The following is a 19,524-nucleotide window of genomic DNA, read 5'->3' on the forward strand; positions in this document are numbered from 1 at the left end:
TCCAATAAATTATTTTGTGTCTTAAATCCACCAGCCTTTTTCATATTATACCAACATTTGCAGCATCCTGAGCCTTTTTGGTAAGGTTACTAGAAAATCTCAGCCCAGAGTAATGAATTAATAGTAATAAGTATTATTCTCCCCAAAACAAGTTTCCTTTTTAATTATTTTTTTATTTTTAAGAACTATACAAAAAACATTCATGTGTTATGGTGCGCATTCACCAGTGTTTTGTTGTTGTGGTGCGCGTAGGCTACTCCTGATTTTGTCATCTCATCTCTTGTATGCAGTGGCGTAACGAGCCAACACCAGGCCCCTATGCAGGATTATCAAGGCGGGCCCCCCTACTACAGCACGTGATGACGGCGCAATGTCCACCAGTAGGCTACCATGAATAGGACAGGATAGGATCATAGAGACACAGCAATTCCTGTTTTTCACCTTATGACGCAAAAAAAAAAACTGGCTGGTAAAAAGTCCCTGTTGCAGTTGGATTTAAAAATCCACCTGCCACAGTGGCTGGTGGTCAAAAAAGTTAACTTCATGCCCTGGCTGTGCCTATACCGCGACGGCGTTTTTGGGACTTAAAAGCGCAAAAAAAAAGACAGCGGTGTGGAGAGAGACGAGAAAAAGGCGTCCAGGTAGTCTGTTGTTACGGAGTAGGCTACAGAAATTATAGGCTCCTGTTATCTAAAAGATTTTCAATGTGATGGCTCAATATTTAAATGATTTCGACAATGTGGATAAGGTTGTTATAGTTCGATGACCATATGTAGGCTATTCATTTGAGCCAGAGTAGGCTACAACGTTGCGGATGAAGAGAAAGAGAGAGAGTGCGTGGCAGCGGCAGGCGGGCAGAGGAGGGTCTGCGTCACCCTCCTCTGCCCGCTGCCTCTCGCTCTCAAGCAGCGGCTGAAGGGCTGCGAGGCTCAGGATATTGGTAGTGCTCCCGTGGGTGCTGTGCTGTGGCTTATCACGGTCGACTGTGCTGGTCATCACCAGACAAACATGCAACTCCACCTCCTCGTCTTTCCAGACAAGCTTTTGTTGTTCGCTTCGACATATTTTGGTTTCGCGCTACTAAGGAGAGAAGTAGAAGGAAGGTTCTACGTAGGCACGCGGCCTTGGTGGTGTTGTGTGGCAGTGTTACCTAGCCGCCTGGCATGCATACTACATCGAATTTCACACACAAAACTCTCGTCTAAACGCGGAATAAAAAGTGAGAACGCAACGCCACTTTTGCGTTTTCTCTTCAGATTTCCGTCTAAACATAGCCTAAGTGACTGATGGGAACAACAATCTTCCAGTCCAATATTAAGTGAGATCGCTGCAGTCGGCAGCACCAAAAAAAACTACAATGTAAGTTAATAGGGAAATTGTCCAGCTTGTATTTACCTTCACAAAAGTGGTTGTTTTGCCACTGACAGGCTCAGATTAATATTCTAAGTGTCTGACAACATTATGGAAAGGATTTCTAAAGAGGTCGTTCTTTCTATTAAAGAGTAAGATCCTTTTTTTAAACAAAAACATCCGCAAAATTGAGTTTGCTAAATCCACCAGACTCCATGTAAATAAATATTCATCATAGTCATTTTAGCATTATAAAATACACTTCATTCAAAGTCGACAGAAACAAAATGAAACTATGAAAAGCAGTTTTGGGTCATCTTTCCAACCATCACAACTCTAGTTTTTGTTGAAATAAACACAGAGTTTACAGATTTACATGTAAAAATATGTTGGCTCTATACACGCTAAAAGTATTGTTTTTTTAAATGGAGTCCGGTGGACTTAGTGCTAGAGACCTCAGAGCTGTTTCTTGTTAAACAGAAAGGTCTTAACGAGGATTCAAAAAGGCCTATCTTTGTAGGTATCCATCAGAGGTGGGACAAAGTCATTGTTATGCAAGTCACAAGTAAGTCTCAAGTCTTTGCCCTCGAGTCCCGAGTCAAGTCGAGTCAAAGATGAGGCAAGTCCCGAGTCGAGTCACAAGTCAAAGCCAACAAGTCTCAAGTCGAGTCCAAAGTCCTACCATTTTAGTTTCGAGTCATTTCAAGTCATTTCAGTTTCAGTGTATGCAATATTAAGAATATTTTCACTGCTTCAAAAGTCATAAGAAAGCCCTTTCTCTCAAGAAACTGAAGTCATATGCTTTATAGCAGTGGTTTTCAAAGTGGGGACGGGGACCCCTGGGTGCTGCGAGGGAGTGCTAGGGGGGCCATGGCAAGTTGGCATGAAAAGTATAGCAAAACAAAATAATTGAATAAATTAAATAATTAAAGTAAACCAAATTAAACCAAAAATAAGCTAAACAATATTCCCATTAGTTAAGAACTGCACTATAATAATCTATTGCATCTCTGAACATTACTACTATAATCGTTATTTTATTTTATTACATGGCTTGGTTGAATTCCAATGTAGAATGCGGCCTGTTATTTCTTGATAACAGACCGCTGCGAAGTATAACAGACCGTTGCCATGAAAAACAGAGCGTTGCTATGGACGCAGTTCGGTTTAGCGGAAGCAATACAATCGTTTTTAAATCAATAAACTCCTTTTTAAATCAATATTTTGTGTCAAAGTAATGATTTATTTGATAGGTAGCCATGTAATAAGCGGGATAATGTATAGCGAGGCGGTAGTTATAGCGAATACAACCCCTGATATGAAAAGGGAAGGCTAATGGTGGATCTACTGTGACTGTGTTATGGTAACGTTACTTTAAAACGGACGTTGACATGATGTTGGCGAGGTTTTCCATCTGAGTGTGCTACACTCATGTACCTCATATAATCAGGGTTCAAAAATCCCTATTTTTGTAAGCATGAACCAGCAAGGGAGACGTGCGTTTACTGTCTCGTTGATACAGTAAATATGCAGCAGCTAGTATGTTACGATACATACATCCGATAAGGTGCTTAGCATTCGTTCAAAACTTACCTTTCTTTGTGCAACTTCAGGTGTCGAACAAAGTTGGACGTTGTGGCAGCTCCGTCTGTAATCTTCGACCCGCATGTTTTGCAAATTGCAACTCTTTTTTTGTCGACTACCTCGTAATTGTTATAGCCAAACGAAACTATCTTCGGTATCATTTTGCCAACTGGCTCGTTGTTGCTTGTGCTTCATTGGTTGTCTTGCAATGTGCCTGCTTAGATGCTGTCGAATCAAAACAACGTGGGACTACAGTGATTGGATGTCGTGCAGGCAGCGCGCGTGCTCTCTGCATGCATACAAGGTGGTGCACATTTTTTTCACAGATGCAGATAAACTGAGAGCGGCGCGGCCGTGTGAACATTTTCTTCCCCAGTTTTCATGGGAAGTAGCAAGTCTTCTCGAGTCAAAAGGTGCAAGTCCAAGTGAAGTCACAAGTCATTGATGTTAAAGTCCAAGTCGAGTTGCAAGTCTTTGTACATTTTGTCGAGTCGAGTCTGAAGTCATCAAATTCATGACTCGAGTCTGACTCGAGTCCAAGTCACATGACTCGAGTCCACACCTCTGGTATCCTTTCCATAATGTTGTCAGACACTTTTATATTAATCTGAGCATTTCAATGACAAAATAAAGCACTTTTAGTGGGAGTAAATTGACAACGCACATTCGCCCCATAGGGTTACATTGTAGCCCGGTCTGTGGCTGCCCGTTACAGCGTCCACGCTTAATACTGGTCCAATTTCAAAGATTGTTGTTCCCATCAGTCACTTACACACACAAAACATAGAAAAATAGGTTTAAAAAAAAACAACAAAAAAAACGAAATGACCCTTTAAGACATGCCTTTTGAAGTGCAGCTGAAGACATGGCAGAATGAAAAAATCAATTAAACACAACAACAGCAGATGCTGCTGGTCAAAGCTCAAATCTGTAGTTCACCATCATGTCATGTGATCATGTGTTCAGGTGGTGAATATCTGTGTGTGGGTTTTGGCCTCAGCCTTTGGCGTCCCAGCCATGGTCCTGGGAAATGTGGAGGAGGAACAAGAGCATAACAGTAAGTTATTTACACACACAAACACACACACACACACACACACACACACACACACACACACGCGCGCGCGCGCGCGCGCGCGCACACACACGGTACATACTATAAGTATATTTAGCTGTACACGTAGGGTAAAGGACAGTAGTTTCCAAAAGTGTAATACTTTTTTTCTTATTTAACAAACTGAGTGACTTGCGTAAAGCATTCCGGTCTATGAGAATAGTTAAAAAAATATGAAATAGCAAATTTGAAAATTTGTGAATATAAAATTTGGCATAAAGAATAATAAAATGAATTAAATATTCAAGAGTGCAATTTTCTAGATTATCATAGCAATTTACAACATCTTAGATTTAAAGAGTAGACAAAGTGGGTTTAAAAAAAAAGTAAGAATTTCAAAATCAAACAAAGGTGAGAAATTGTTTCTATATTCTGTTTACAAAACATACAGGACGAGTCAATGTCTGTACATTTAGCATTAACATAATTAGCAGGGTATGTGTTATGTAAAATGTCGATAGGCCTACTGCAGTTATGCATGTACTGACCTTCACCTCGTGTGCGTTTGAAACCCTTTTACAGCATATTCAACTCAATTCAATTTTATTTATAGTATCAAATAACAACATAATAACAAGAGTTATCTCAAGACACTTTCCAGATGGGTCTAGGCCAAACTATAATTTACAAAGACCCAACAATTCCAATAATTCCCTTAAGAACAAAGCATTTAGTGCAACAGTGGCACCTTACATACTGTACCCTACACGCATTCCACTCATGCCTGTGATTGTGTGAATTTTAATATCTAATTAATATGCAAAACAGGTGTGATGTCAGTGAACCCATTTACAAATGTTGTCACTGTCCCACTTTTTTATTATAGCTTTAATTGCAGAGCGTCAGACTAATAGGCTCAACACACATTGTTGCACGGTGCCTCTTTTGCTTTTTTAATTTCCAATCAAACAAGCGCAGATATATCAAACTGACACTCCACATAGTGCTCCATGTTATTAACTTTCACACAGCACGTGCACCTTGATATCTTCCAAAATAGAAAGAGATATCCAACTCTTGATCTGTACTGCCGAACCAATCAGCAGAGGTGATGTTGATAAATTATGAAATGACTTTGAGTCGGTCCAATTGAAGATGTGATGTAACCTGTTGCACAAAGTCCATGTAGCGTTCACACAGTCCAGATGACTGAATGTTTTTATATGGAATAACTACAAAAACACAAACATGCCAATTGCTAACATCATTTACATTATATATATATAAATACACACGAGTGAGATCAACTGAAGGAGGAAAATGGATTCAATCAACAGAAATCCGTAATTATACTCAGTTTCACGTGTGTTATTATACATACAAAGCAAAACCATAATCCATTCAACTGTACAAAACATAAATTTGCTAAGAGCATGAAAAATAATAACCAAAGAAATTGACATTTCCGTGCACACGTCAAACTCACCAAGCAACCTCATTGCACTGGTGCAGCTCAACAAGGATGCACAGCTTCTATTCTTCTTCTTCTTCAGTTCATGGATGCATTACAGTATTGCCGCTGTCTTCATCCGTTCAACAGTCCAAACTCTTTGGCTAGTCCTGCAGCAATCAGAAAGTCCGGAACCTGTCTTGTGATCTTGCTCATGTCCAGTAATGTCAGTGTCAGATCCATTCATTGTTTTCTTCCATACCTCTTCATATGTTGCCAAATGCCAATCTTTTTTTTTGATCAATTTTAATTATAAAGGACAACGCACATTAATTAACATTTCTGTAAATGTGCCAATCCTCTTTCTAAAGGCTGATTTATGGTTGTAAGTAAGCTCTATGCAGGGCCTACGCCGTAGCCTACAGAAGTGGCCTACGCCGTTGTAAACATTTATACTTGTGCACGGTGTAAAACTGGCAATATTGTTCAAATACCACGATGTTTTTGACCACATACATCGATTTTCGATATTGCGGCTATATTGTAGGGTTGACTGTTGGTGCTTTCACAAAATAGAAACACAATGACAGTTTTGATAACTAATCACCAATAATGTGGATACAGTGGGTAAAGGCAAAAAAAAATTAGCTAGAAGGAGTCTGGTTAGTTTAGAAAATGACATCACTTTACTGTAATGCAGCCATTAAAACAACAAAAGACAACACTTACCTTATTATGATATCCAAAATTTTAAGTGCTCATATTATGCTCATTTTCAGGTTCATAATTGTATTTAGAGCAGGGGTCTTCAACGTTTTTTAAGCCAAGGACCCATTATCTGAGAGTCTGTCGGATCAGGGACACCCTACAAATATTTTATCAAATTTAGTTGCATATTAAACTGGGCCTACAATAAAAGCCTAAAGCTTTAATACATACCTTTTTAGTGCATAGAAAACTAAGCTATTAAAATAATTGTTGGTATGATTTTATAAATCATGTTTTAGTGTTAAATATGTGACAGTGAATCCTTAGGATGAACTGTATCTGTGGATCTTAGTGACTACATTACCTATAGGCCAGTAAGCCTATCATCAATGTCTTTTTTTTTTTTTTACAAATAGGCTGATTTATAATAATATGTTGGATTCATGTTAAGACATTTTAATTAATTTTTTTACTTTCAAAAGTTGCAAAGGAACTCCATTCATTTTGCCAGATAATGGTCTAGTACCAAAAATGTTGCCTACTATTTAATTACTATAACTATAAATTTTTTGCAAGTTAGGCAGTGGGCGGGAGTTTCTTTGCAACGTTTGACCTACATATCCCCTTTCGAGGCACCTGTCTCACGTTATAGATGTGCAAAGTATTTTTCTGTACTGAAAAAACTTTTAAAAAATTTACAATAATTTGGAGGCCCCTCTGCAGTAACTCTGAGGACCCCCTAGGGGCCCTGGACCCCCTGTTGAAGATCTCTGATTTAGAGGTTGTACCAGAATAGGTTTATGTGGTTTAAATTTCAGAAAACACCATATTTTTGTTGTACTGCACAATGCTGCAGCTTCTCTTTTCACCCTGTGTGTTGAGCTCTCTGTTTTAGCTTCAGAGTGAGACATCTCACTTCTGTACCATCTTTGTTAGGAGTTACACATGCGCAGTAAGTACGGCTAGCTAGTCAGTTGCAGAGTATGAGCAAAGAATTTCTAATAAGGGAAGAAGTTCCACTCTCTCGATACTTCCGGCTTCTGAACTGGTTGCAGTTCCACCAGAGTTCCATATAGGGGACGCTCACAGGCCAGTGCAGAATCAATGGGACTCTATGGAGCTATACCCCTCAAAATCCACTTTTCTCAGGATATAATTTTTTTGTCTAGTAATTTGAATGTTGCATTCGAAAGTGGAGGCTAAGAAAATACACACTGCTGGGTGTTAGATTTTTTTTAAAGTGGCTTTTTTGTTCTAAAAAGCCTTTTTAAATGTCAATGATGTCATACACATATACGGCCAGAGATACTGCTTTACGGCCAGCTTTGAGTCACTTCCTTTTTTCTCTCGAGGCATCAACAACACAGCTGACAGGTTAGGCTCTCCCTGTCAATTAACGTGTTAGAAAGAGGTTTGCTAATGTTTTAAAGACCACGCCGAAATATTCACTCTGACATTCTGGTTCTGCTTCGGATGCTGTCAAGCGGGATATCCGATCGTAATCAGTCCTTCACTGACCAATCAGCATTCATTAGCAGAATGCTAGCGTGTTATGGGCAACAACGACTCAATCTGTAAGAAATCAAAAGGACGTAAGTACTCGTTCATTCAACTTTCGACCTATAATCCATGTTGAATTTACAAAGACTCAAATCTGAGATTCCTCACTGCCAATCAGGCGAAAGAGACAAATTTAGCCGTCTAGCTCCATAGAGTCCCATTCATTTTGCACTGGACCGCGATCACCCCCAGTGGAACTCTGGTGGAACTGCAACCAAATTCGGTACAATGGGGCTTAATAGAGAGTGGAACGGCTTTCCGTACACGGGGTTTGGTATGAGGGAGTGCCATGCTAACAGCTAGGCGAGCATTATAATGTGTGTTACAAAGTGACGCACGTTTTTCACAGAAGTAACGGCTGGACTACAATAGAGCTGTTTGGAGCAGTTTGTGAGCAGTGTTTTCTCTGGAAGATGGTAAGTCCCTTTGGGGTGGACTTTGGGCTTTTTCACTTTGTAAACCTATAATGTGCACAAACAGATATATAACACAATAAAGGAAAGGAGAAAAGCCAAAATGCATAATATGAGCACTTTAAGACGATGTCTAACCTCATATATTGATGTCGATCTAATACCAATGTATTGCCCAGCCCTTTCACTGTGTGTCTGCGTCATTCTAGTGTAGATACACTAGAATGACGAATAGAATGACTAGAGAATAAGGAGATCCTTAAGAGCATAGCAGAGCCGGTATGTGGTGTGTGTGTGTGTGTGCGTGGGGAGTGCGTGGTAGAGTGAGTGAGAGAGTGACATGATTAGCTTCGGTGCGAGTACCGACTCCGGCCGGCGGAGACGGAGAAACAAAGTGTCTCCCGTGTCCTTTCTGAACACGGTTGGAAATCTGTAGCGGTAAAAGGAGAACCAGGAAATGAGTAGGGGGGAGATGCAACGTTACCAAGCCACGGCCGAGCAGACCAATCACAGTTGTTGCGGTCTGCGTCTCCGCGACGTGTAGTTACATTTCTGGGGAGAAACATGTCAGGATACGACCTAAGGTCCGTCTCTACACGTACCGACATACCTAGAGTGTCCGAGTGCCAAATTGGCAAGTAGATGAAAAAATCACATACAACCACAAAAATTCATGCTAGTTAATACTTTGTTTTCATTGTGCTTTCTTTAGAAAGACTGGCTGACTCCTGCAAAAAAAAACCCGCCTGAAATAAACACTAGCTATCAGTTCCGGTGTGTGTGTGTGTGTGTGTGTGTCGCCCCCCCCACCCCCCTCTCCTGTGAATCTCCCACGTGCAGATAGCAGAGGAACAGAAGAAAGTAGGTGCAGCTTCACCAAAATGAAAACTGAAAAAAATAACTATTTTGGTACAAACATTTACCCGCCATGTAGCGGATAGCCCTCTGAGATTTACTGGCCGAACAGAAAATTTACCCACATTTGGCGACTGGGTGAGTGTTAATTTCGGGCCCTGCGTATGTTCCTCCTACAGCGTAAATTCAATGCAGAACCATGAATCAAGCTTAACCCACACTGAGCCCAGCCTTGAGTGGCTTTCAGACATTCCATTACTTCCATTACTATGCATGCGGTGTGTAATGTTCATGGCCAACTTACCCGAGCTGACAGATCTAATTTGTTGTTACTTTGAGCCCAGGCTGCAGCTGCATAATCCCAGATGAGAATTTAATAAATTGGGGTTCTGAATGTATTTTTCCTAACCATTAACTGTCATCATATGGAGACAACTTTTGGTCAATGATGATAAATATCAGACTTCAGACTACCGGTTGTTATTTCTCATTGTATCCAACAGATCTCATTTTGTTACATAATAAGAGAGCATTGTATTTTAAAAAACGTAGAAGTAGTAACAACATTATATCAGTATTTAGTTATCCTATAAATAATTTGCTTTAACCAGTCTCTGGGTTTTAGTGTTTAAATTATTCATGTCTGTGTTTCCACTTCTTGTGAGTGAAGGGAATATATTATGTTATATTAATAACTCTGTGGACCTGCAGCTGCCACAGAATACACAAAGAGTTCTCATTTTGCTGCTGCACGTCTAAATGTCCCACAGTGGTGGAAGAAGTATTCAGATCCTTTACTTAAGCAAAAGTACTAATACCACACTGTGAAAATACTCTGTTACAAGTAAAAGTCCTGCATTGAAAATGTTACTTAAGTAAAAGTATGTAAGTATCATCTGGAAAATGTACTTAAGGCATTAAAAGTAAAAGTACTCAATGCAGAAAAACCCTCACATTTTAGAGACTGGAAACGATCCAAACAGCTGGACTTGTAGGCCGTTATATTGTTGGCTAGTTTGATTTATAATAAAACATCAGATTTTATAAACTACATGTGTTTTGTGTGTAAACATCTTAATTTGTAAAGTAATTAGCTAAAGCTGTCAGATGAATGTAGTGGAGTAAAAAGTACAATATTTCTCTCTGAAATGTAGCAGAGTAGAAGTAGAAAGTGGCATGAAAAGAAGTAAAGTACAAGTACCTCAACATTTGGACTTAAGGACAGTTCTATAGTAAATGTACTTAGTTACAATTCCCCTCTGAAGGTGAAATGTTACTGATTGAACAGAATGATTAAATCTGCCTTTCCCCCCTTTCTGACACTCCTTCTGCCACCTTAACATCATGATTATGATGAGTCTATCTTCCGACGACTAAATCTACTTTCTCATTGCTGCTTTTGCTCGTTTTATCTGATTCATTGCCCTCTCCTCCTAGAAGGAGCTGGCGCCAACCGTGAACGGAAAACCAACCGTACACTCAATTTAAAAGCGAGTCACCTGAAATTCAATAATGAAATGGAGTCTGTCTTTAGGACGTACAACTGAACTCCATTTTCTGTAAAGACATGTCAGTCAATCAGGCGCTCATCCTCTCCATGCAGGATAACCTCTTCTGCGCTGCTCTTCCACTGCGTCATGGAGGATCTGATTAAAAGAAAGTTCATTTCATCTCCATCGCTCATCTCCCTGTTATTATAGGTTTGCACTTGGCAGTTTATGCTTTAGAACAGGGGTTCAATGTTTTTTAAACCAAGGACCCCTTAACTAAAAGAGTGACAGAGCACGGACCCCCTACTACATATATTGTATAAAATGAAGTTGCATATTAAATTGGGCCTCAAGTGTAGGGCAGCCTAACGCCTTTATACATACCTTTTTAGTGTACAGAATAATAATAATAATATTAATAACAATGTATTAATCCCACAAGGGAAATTACAATATTTTCACTCTGTTGTCATTACACACATGCCTGAAATACACACACATGCTCAGTACCTATACATGCACTAATGGAGGGATGTCGGAGTGAGGAGGCTGCAGCTGTCAATGGACAGGCGCCCCAAGCAGTTGGGGGTTTGGTGCCTTGCTCAAGAGCACCTTGGCAGTGCCGAGGAAGTAAACTGCCATCTCTCCAGCTACCAGTCCACACTCTGTACTCCGGTTCCCAACCCAACGCCCTACAGACTGTGATCCTGCCATCCCCAAAGCTATTAATGCTTTTAAATGTGGCACAGTGAATCCTCAGGATGAACTGTATCTGTGGAGTGACTACCTTACCTATAGGCCAGTAAGTCTCTCATCAGTGGGGATTTATATTTGCTAATAATATGTTGGATTCATGTTAAGACATTTTGAATTTTCGAACAAAAATTCACAATAATTTGGTGGCCCCCCTGCAGTAACTCTGAGGACCCCCTAGGGGTCCCGGACCCCCTGTTGAAAATCTCTGCTTTATGATGACACCTGGCCTGATTACATGCCAACTAAAGCCCTTACATACATGCACCTTGTTACTGAATGTGCTTATTGATTTTATTGGTCTCCTATCACTTACAACTCACAACAAGAATTTACTAGGTCAAAACCTAGTAACATTTCTCAAAACAGAGCTGGAAACATGTTTTTTGTTTTTTGTGTACTTCTAGTTTTTAAAAGTAGTTTTTAAAATCTCAAATTTTACTTTTACTTCAGTTTGTTTTAAGTGTTGTACTTTGCTACATTTTAAATCCCACCCGTTACTGATAAAAAATTAAAAAGTAAATAAAAAAGGTCTCTAACGTTGTTTTGCGCCATTGCTTTGTGCCCTCATCAAATCGCAAAAGACTGCGATTTCATTCAATAAGTATAATAAGTATAAATCATATATTAAATAAGTATACACATAAAAAAGTGTATCTCCCCCCGCTGTTAAAAAGTAACTAAGAAACTATTACTCTACTTTTACTTTTTACTTGTACTTAAGTCAAAGTTCAGCAAAGTAATAGTTATTTTACTTAAAGGTACAATATGTAACATTTCTGCATTAAAATGTCGAAAAACAACGATACCTATATATACGTTATATATATTTTGTTGAATTGTGTACTTACACTATCCTAAATGTTTCCAACAACGTTCAAACCCAGAGAAATCTGTTATTTTATTTTAATGACACGGGACGTTTCATTTAGTGGCCTGTCAGTGGCATCATAAAACCTTTGACCCTTCTAGTTACTCTAACTTCTGTCAAAACACGGGCACCCAGATGATAAGTTTGAGAGTAATTGTAAATCATACAATGCAGAAGAATAATATTAAGTAACCATAATACAGCTTGCTTTCTGCCACACAGCATCATTTTGTCATTGATTACATGCCACTTAAAACACAGTAATACAGCAGAGACCTTATTTATTGATACATTTCAATATCGATTGATCCAGCTTAATGTGCTTCGTTGACGTAACATTAGCGTTAGCTCATGCTAATGCTTGGTGGGGAACGTTAACACGTTCAACACGTTCATGAAGTTATTTTAACTATAATTGTTTTGATCAAGGTAAACGTTAAACAGCACTGGGCTAACCCACGATTATGTTCGCCAGCTAACGTTACGTTAGCTGTATAGATAGAAGGAAAATCGAATGCTAATTTAGTCAGCTATCCCACCCTGTTTTTTTTTGCCTCACTCCCCGCCGCTAAGGGACTAGTTCAGTCAGGATGAGAGCGGACAACAGCCCCGAGGACACGACACATCCACAGTTGGCCAGCAGTCAGCCACTATTATTAACTTACAGCAATCCGAACCCAGCCAGCACAAACTCCAGCGCCGTGTGATAACGATGCTAATGGCAATAACAGAAAGTTCTATGTTCCGTCGGGGAAACAGACCATATCGCCCCAGGCGTCCAAGTCTGGCTGACGGTGTTGTGCTGAAATTCTCCCCCCTTTAGCGCTTAGCGGTCTTCTTTACAGTTACGTTTGACCCACAAATGGTGACTGTCCTGCAGACAAAAGGTTAAGGTGGGGAGAGTCTGAAAGCAACACCTGGCAGCCACCCTAGTGATGTAGGCGTATCCTCGGCTGGTATCTCCGGGACCACGGCTCGGCTCCGGAGATACTCGGCGGCTAGCCCTGAAGATACTTGGCGGCCAGCCCTGGCCGCGAAGTAAGTCTCTCAGCAGGGTTGAGTAACATTACAACAAACCCTTTTCCCCTGTAGTGGGAATTTCCGTGAACAGATATATTTTAATCAGCAATTGTGTTAAACTACAACTCCTATAATGCCACAACACGACGTCATCAAAAGTCCGTGTTTACATCCATTGTTTTGATTGAGAGAACCCTAGCGGCAGAAAATTACATATTGTATGTTTAAGTAGAATATTTTTGTACTCTTTCCACTTCTGCAATTGAATGCCTTCAGATTAACGTTAAGGCTACAGCAGCACAAGCTGTGTGTTTGCTTTCTAAGACCACTGTAATAAATAAATCACTTGATATCATGTCTAATGGAACAAAGGAAAAAAAATGCTGTCAAATAAGCCGATAAAAACTGTGACCCAAATTTAAGTTAACATTCTTTGCATGCTTCATAAATAAGGATTCTTTCTCTGAGCAGCATGGGAGCATAAAAGGAAGTAGTTTGGTACAATCACAATAATAATCTAAGAGCAAATGTTTTCAGCTCTTATTAATGAATAGCATATCTAAAAAGCAATACGAGCAAACTAAATGTCTTGTCCCTTATGCTTGCGCACTGTCACACATCATAAAACAGGAAGCAGATCTTCTCTATCTAATAAATGATTCAGTTGATGAGAAGATTTATTCGGGGATTAACAGTAAGAGGAGAGGCCATCGCATTTACAACAGTTATTAATCTCGGCTTTAATGGCAAAATATATGTTTTAAAACCCATCACAGATGCATCCTGTGAGAGAACTGAGAACACTATTCTTCTTTCTCTATCTTTCAATATCATTCAACGCACTGACCCCAAAGAATGTATAAACGTATATATCCAAGTGGTGAATAAAAATGTACACCCTACTTAAATAGTATTTATGAAGATGTAAGTAAGACTAATGTTTGTGCAGGTTGCACTATAGTGCAGTATTGTATTGTTTATGAGTCTTATCTAACACTCAGTGATGAAGTGTTAAAAAGTTGTACTGCCTGTGGTAGGAATGAATTATTGTAGCGGTCAGTGCGACACCGAAGCTGAAGTTCTAATACGGTAACAAAAGATGAGAGTGCAAAGATTTTGCGAGGTCAAGTTTAGCAGAGTCTGGTTGCTAAGCCCTCCCTGTCTTTCAATCCTAGTGAGGTCCCAAACAGCCATTACTTAAACATATAAAGCCTGCAATGAAACATATATTGTATATATGAAAAGGGCTGCAGTTACGTCCTGAACAAAACTGCTTTAACTGCCTGCTGGATTCTTAACAAATGCTGACATTCATGAAAAGATGTGTTGGAAAGTTTGACTTTGAATTACAGTCTCTCTCCTTCTGTTCATCTCAGTATCTTTGATTCCTCGTGACACCTGACGGATAACTGCGGCTTTATTCTCAGTTTAAAATAGACTAATTTAAATCTCTTTATACAGTATATCTGCTTATCAGTGTCTGCTGAGTGGATCCAGCTGGGTCCTTCTTCTCTACACATACACAGATTGAGTGTGTGTGTGTGTGTGTGTGTGTGTGTGTGTGTGTGTGTGTGTGTGTGTGTGTGTGTGTGTGTGTGTGTGTGTGTGTGCGTGCGTGCGTGCGTGCGCGCGCGCGCGCGCGCGTGCGTGCGTGCGTGCGTGTGTGTGTTTCAAAGCAGTGCGTTGGCCTTATAGGGTTGTGTGAGAGTGATGACAAGCATTTGTGTGCGTGTGATCTGATACCATGACACGCTCGCTGTTGGAGTTTACAGCTCACAGATGGCAGCTCTTCTCCTAAAAAGGCCAAGCCATTCGAAAATTTCTGCTCAGTTACTGCAGTAACAGGTGCACAAAGACTTGCATATGATGACCTCAAAGGGGCAATATATTACGTTATACAAACCCCAAAGCAGAAAATGACCAAAATCAGTTCAAAACCCGCCCTGTGCAGTGTAAGCACACTGCCTGTTTAGCTTCCTTACTCATTTGTGTTATGACAGCGCAACCTTTCTGTTTATGACATGTTTATAAGTTAAAAAGGAGAGGGCGAGTTTAATGCCCTGATTAACATGACTGTTGTTGTAATCCTTAAGTAATCATAATGCATTATAATTTATTAATACAAATGTATTTTTGTTTTATTGTCAGAGCGAGATCCCAATATGTGTGATTTTTTTATCCTTCAAAGGTCAAAAGACATAGATGTCCAGGATTAACCTTAGTTAAGTCTGGCATAATTTTTGTCCATAACTATAGGTTACATATCAGGTGAAAACCTTTTATGTCCAAAACCGTTGATTTTTGGAAAATGGCAAAAAAAAATTGCTTATTTGAAAACATTTTATTGAGCTATTTACCTTCGTCAAAGTCAGATAAAATTGCCTCTTCACTATTAAAGTATTTGTGAAATCGCCTGACAGCGGCGATTGTTTTAAGAGCATTTAAATTAATGTTCATCGTGTAGCAGGTACTGGTACCAACTACACGTCAACATATGGTTATTTAAATAAATAAAATAAAAATAAAAATAATCAATCCATACAATGTTATCTCAACAACTTGGATTGCATACCATTCGGTATGAACGATCATGATCCCGAGAGGTTGACTCCTAATGGTTTTTGGTCATTCGTGACATTTCCTCTCATGCCACCATCAGGCTTAAATGACAGCTTAGTGCACAACATATCTATGAATCGAAGCCAGTGGATTCCATCCTTTATTTATTTGTTTTTGATTCATTCATTTGACCAAGATATGGTGTGACTGTACTGGCATTACAGTGTGAGGTATAGGACATAGGATTCCAAATATCGTCACAGCCTCCTGATAATATATAGTGTACTTTATAGTATGTGTAGAAATTTTGAACAAATGTTGTCTTTGGGAGATATTTCACTCAGAGTATGTTAGAACACCCCCAAATATCAAAGCAGGAAACTCATTTAAACACCAAACTCACCTTGGAAATCCGTCCGTCTGTTTGTCTCTCCATCTGTCCGTCTAGTTTTCACTTTCTCTCAGTATTGTTCTGCTCTTCATCCTCTCCCTTTTTATCCCATACCACCGTCTCAAAGCTTCTCTTTCAATGTATATCATGTCAGGCTGGGCAATATGAGGATATACATATTGTCAAACCATATTAAATTTTCTATCGTATAGATTTCTATATCGTTCCATTGCAAAACCATACACCTTACACCATTTGGTCGACACTTTACGCCCAGATTATTTTGATGTTATGTTCATTTTGCACCAAAGTTCTTAATGAAATGAGAAAATACTTTTCATTTGTCAAGTATTTAATTCACACAGGAGTATACAAAATACCATGTGGTTATTTCATATAGGCTATTTATTTATTGAAATACCTGTAAACATGCTATATATATATATATATTGATCTTATTTCAGCCCCTAATATTAACACACAGTTGATACAAGGATGCTGCAGGCTGGTAACTGGGGGGACATTTTATCAGAATACAGCATAGAAAATATGCTTAGAAATATAGGAAATATTGGATAGAGCAACATAATCCAATTCTGCTAAATAAAACATCACATTCATTATTAGTTTCACTTGTTTTCATTTTAAACAAATTATATATCCAAATACAATATACATTTTCTTAAGATTATTTTTTGTGCACTTTTAAGCCTTTATTTTCACAGGACAGATGAAGACATGAAAGGAGAGAGTGAGGGGGAATGACATGCAGCAAAGGGCTGCAGGTCGGAGTTGAACCCGTGGGCGCTGCGTCGAGGAGTAAACCTCTATATATGTGTCCCTGCTCTACCAACTGAGCTAACCCGGCCACACAATACACATTTTCTATAGGCTCGGTCTGCCACTTTAAAAAAAAAAAATCATATTTCAGGGGGGACACTAATCAAAAAGCAGTGCACTAGCAAAAATCTGGGAAGTAGAAAACTGTCTACAAAAAATTTATTGATCTGTAAACATTTTAAAGCCGTAAACCGTGTCCGTGTTAACGTCTTCACATGTCTCTGTCCTCTCCTGCTCTCTCCCGTGTCAGCGTGCAGACCTGCGTGAAGCTCGAGTCAGGTCACCTTAACCAGACCAGGATTGCCAGCTGGCATGCTGGGAAGACATCTGGTCCCCTGTCAGCCTGCAGCCACACTCGCTGCTGACCTGGCTGCACTCTCTTGTCTGCTATTTCCCAGCAGTGTTTTACATTTACCTCAATGCTGAAGACTCTAAATGGATTTGGTTAGATTTAGATTGAGAGAGAGAGAGAGAGAGATTTTTTTTAATGACAGTGTGAACACATAGCAACGTTGACTGGAACATTTTTAGTTCTCTTATATGTACATGATTTGTGACTATCATTTTATTTTATTCTACCCCCACCAAATCATTACGCTCATGCAACAGCCATTACCGGTGCAGGTTACACAATTTACAAAAAGTAAGAGAATTGCATGTTTTGAATCATGTTTTAATCCTAATGCAGTCAAAATTAAAACATTTGTAGAGGAAGAAGAAGAAGGTGAAAGAGTAAATGTGGCCTAGCCTTTGACTCAATATGAACAAAACTTGACCTGGTGTTCCCAGTATATGTTTCAAATCATGTTGAAATGGATGAACAAGGCCAGAGGAGAATGTTGCTGTGACGCAGGTCTGTAGCCAGTGTCACGAAGCTCTATAGCAGCTTAAAAAAACTAGCAACTGACGCTCGGTGTAATGGAGCTCGTAGCCAGCCACTGTAGCCGGCGTCATGTGACCAGCCGGCGTCACATGATCACCCGGCGGTCTCCTTGTTTCGTCATATATGTTACGTTTTGGCGTGCATACTTTTTTCTTACAAAATCATAGGAGCCCGTTCACGATAATGCATTTAATTAAGCAGCCTTTACTGGACCACAATATCTTGAATTGTCACTATCAGTTATGAGGTGGTAGATTTATTTAGTTCACATTGGTCAAATAGTTTCTTTCTTGCAGTATAATCCTCATCCTCCACTGCTCTTGGGATTTCCCAGGGTCATATTTTGGGTTCCTTAAAAAAACTTGCTCAAGTGGACAGAGGTTTGTCTAATTTCTCCCACCATTTAAGTCTTGCTAGCGTGTAGAATAATTTGAAGTTAGAAACAAATCTGAGTCTCGTTGCAATTCAGCTTAGTAACATCACCCAGATCAGCCCTTTTCTTCCGCCCACAGACCCAGTAGAGGTCATCAGTGCTTTTATTTACTCCAGCCTTAATTACGGCAACTAGCTTTCTTTCCTCTTGCCCCAGCAATCAAAATACTTTAACTGCAGCTAGTGCAGAGCACTGCTGCCAGACTGCCAACATGTTCCAAGAGAGGACGTCTTGTTATTCCAATCCTTTCTGCCCTTCATTGCCTGCCTGTCAATTTTAGAATTGATCTTGCTACTGGTTTTTAAAAGGCATGCAGTTCAGGCTCTTGCTAGTCTGTGAATTGATTTCCCCTCTTAGCCTGATCGAGACCTCAGAACCTCTGGCAGCTCCTGTTGCAGAAAAAAGTGTAAAATAAATTTTAAAAAGGGTCTAAATAAGGGTACATTTTCCCAGGAGAATAACAAGTTGCATGGTCAAAGTGCTATTTTATCTAATGACTTTCTCCTAATACTTATTTATACTCTCTGTTGCTGTGTGATGTCGCTTTGAGAATTACTGCACATAAGAAGTAAATATTGAAGAATTGGAAGATGCACTAGTGAGGGCGCATAGTGGGGAATACAACAATTATTCTTGTAATATTTATGTTAAGGCTAAACATAGAGCAAATCACTGAGTGAAACGCGAGTGATTTTCCACATGGCCACGTATGCTCAGCTATAATCAGCGCTATTTTGCAGTTAAATGGAGTTATATGTTGAAGCTAGCAGGCGAATGGGAGGTCTAGTTGTTAGATATTGATCCAGTCTCAGCCTGCAGCTACGGCCTAATCCTGTATTCATTTTTATTAGTCTACTCTACAACTGAGCTCTCCTGCCTTCTCTATTCATCTCCTGTTTGCTCATGTCTTCCTTTTTGTCTTTTGTACGTGTTTTTGGTTTCCTAGCTCTGTTTCCCTGCTGTTTTTTAAACTTTCCTTCCTCTCTCCCTTTATCTCATTCATGTCATTCACATTTCATTTCCATCTCATTGATCTTATTTGTGTCACTCTCATCTACATTTCCTTCTCATCTAATTAATTTCCTTCTCGTTAGCTTTTCACCTTATCCACTACAGTAATGTCTGCTTCATTTCATTCGTATTCTCAACTCATTCATGTCATTCTCATATCGGTCTCTCTGTTGTGCTCTTCTGTCACTACATTCATGTTATTCTCATCCTTGTCTCGTTCAGTCAACTCTCAATTTTTTTCTCATTCTCCTCTCCCTTGTTTCATTCTCATTCTCCCAGTAATTCTCTTCTCTTTGCCA

General features: G+C 39.5%; 1 protein-coding gene across 1 annotated transcript in view; it reads left to right on the plus strand.

The window, feature by feature from the left end:
- The window catches only part of oprl1 (opiate receptor-like 1), a 135,889-nt gene that overhangs the window by 96,750 nt on the left and 19,615 nt on the right, over window positions 1-19,524 (plus strand). Inside the window, exon 5 of the mRNA XM_031312064.2 lies at window positions 3,901-3,991. Coding sequence (XP_031167924.1) covers window positions 3,901-3,991 — 91 coding nt within the window. The remainder of the gene's footprint in view (window positions 1-3,900; window positions 3,992-19,524) is intronic.

Source organism: Sander lucioperca, chromosome 12 (genome assembly GCF_008315115.2).
Source record: "Sander lucioperca isolate FBNREF2018 chromosome 12, SLUC_FBN_1.2, whole genome shotgun sequence".
Taxonomy (NCBI): Eukaryota; Metazoa; Chordata; class Actinopteri; order Perciformes; family Percidae; genus Sander; species Sander lucioperca.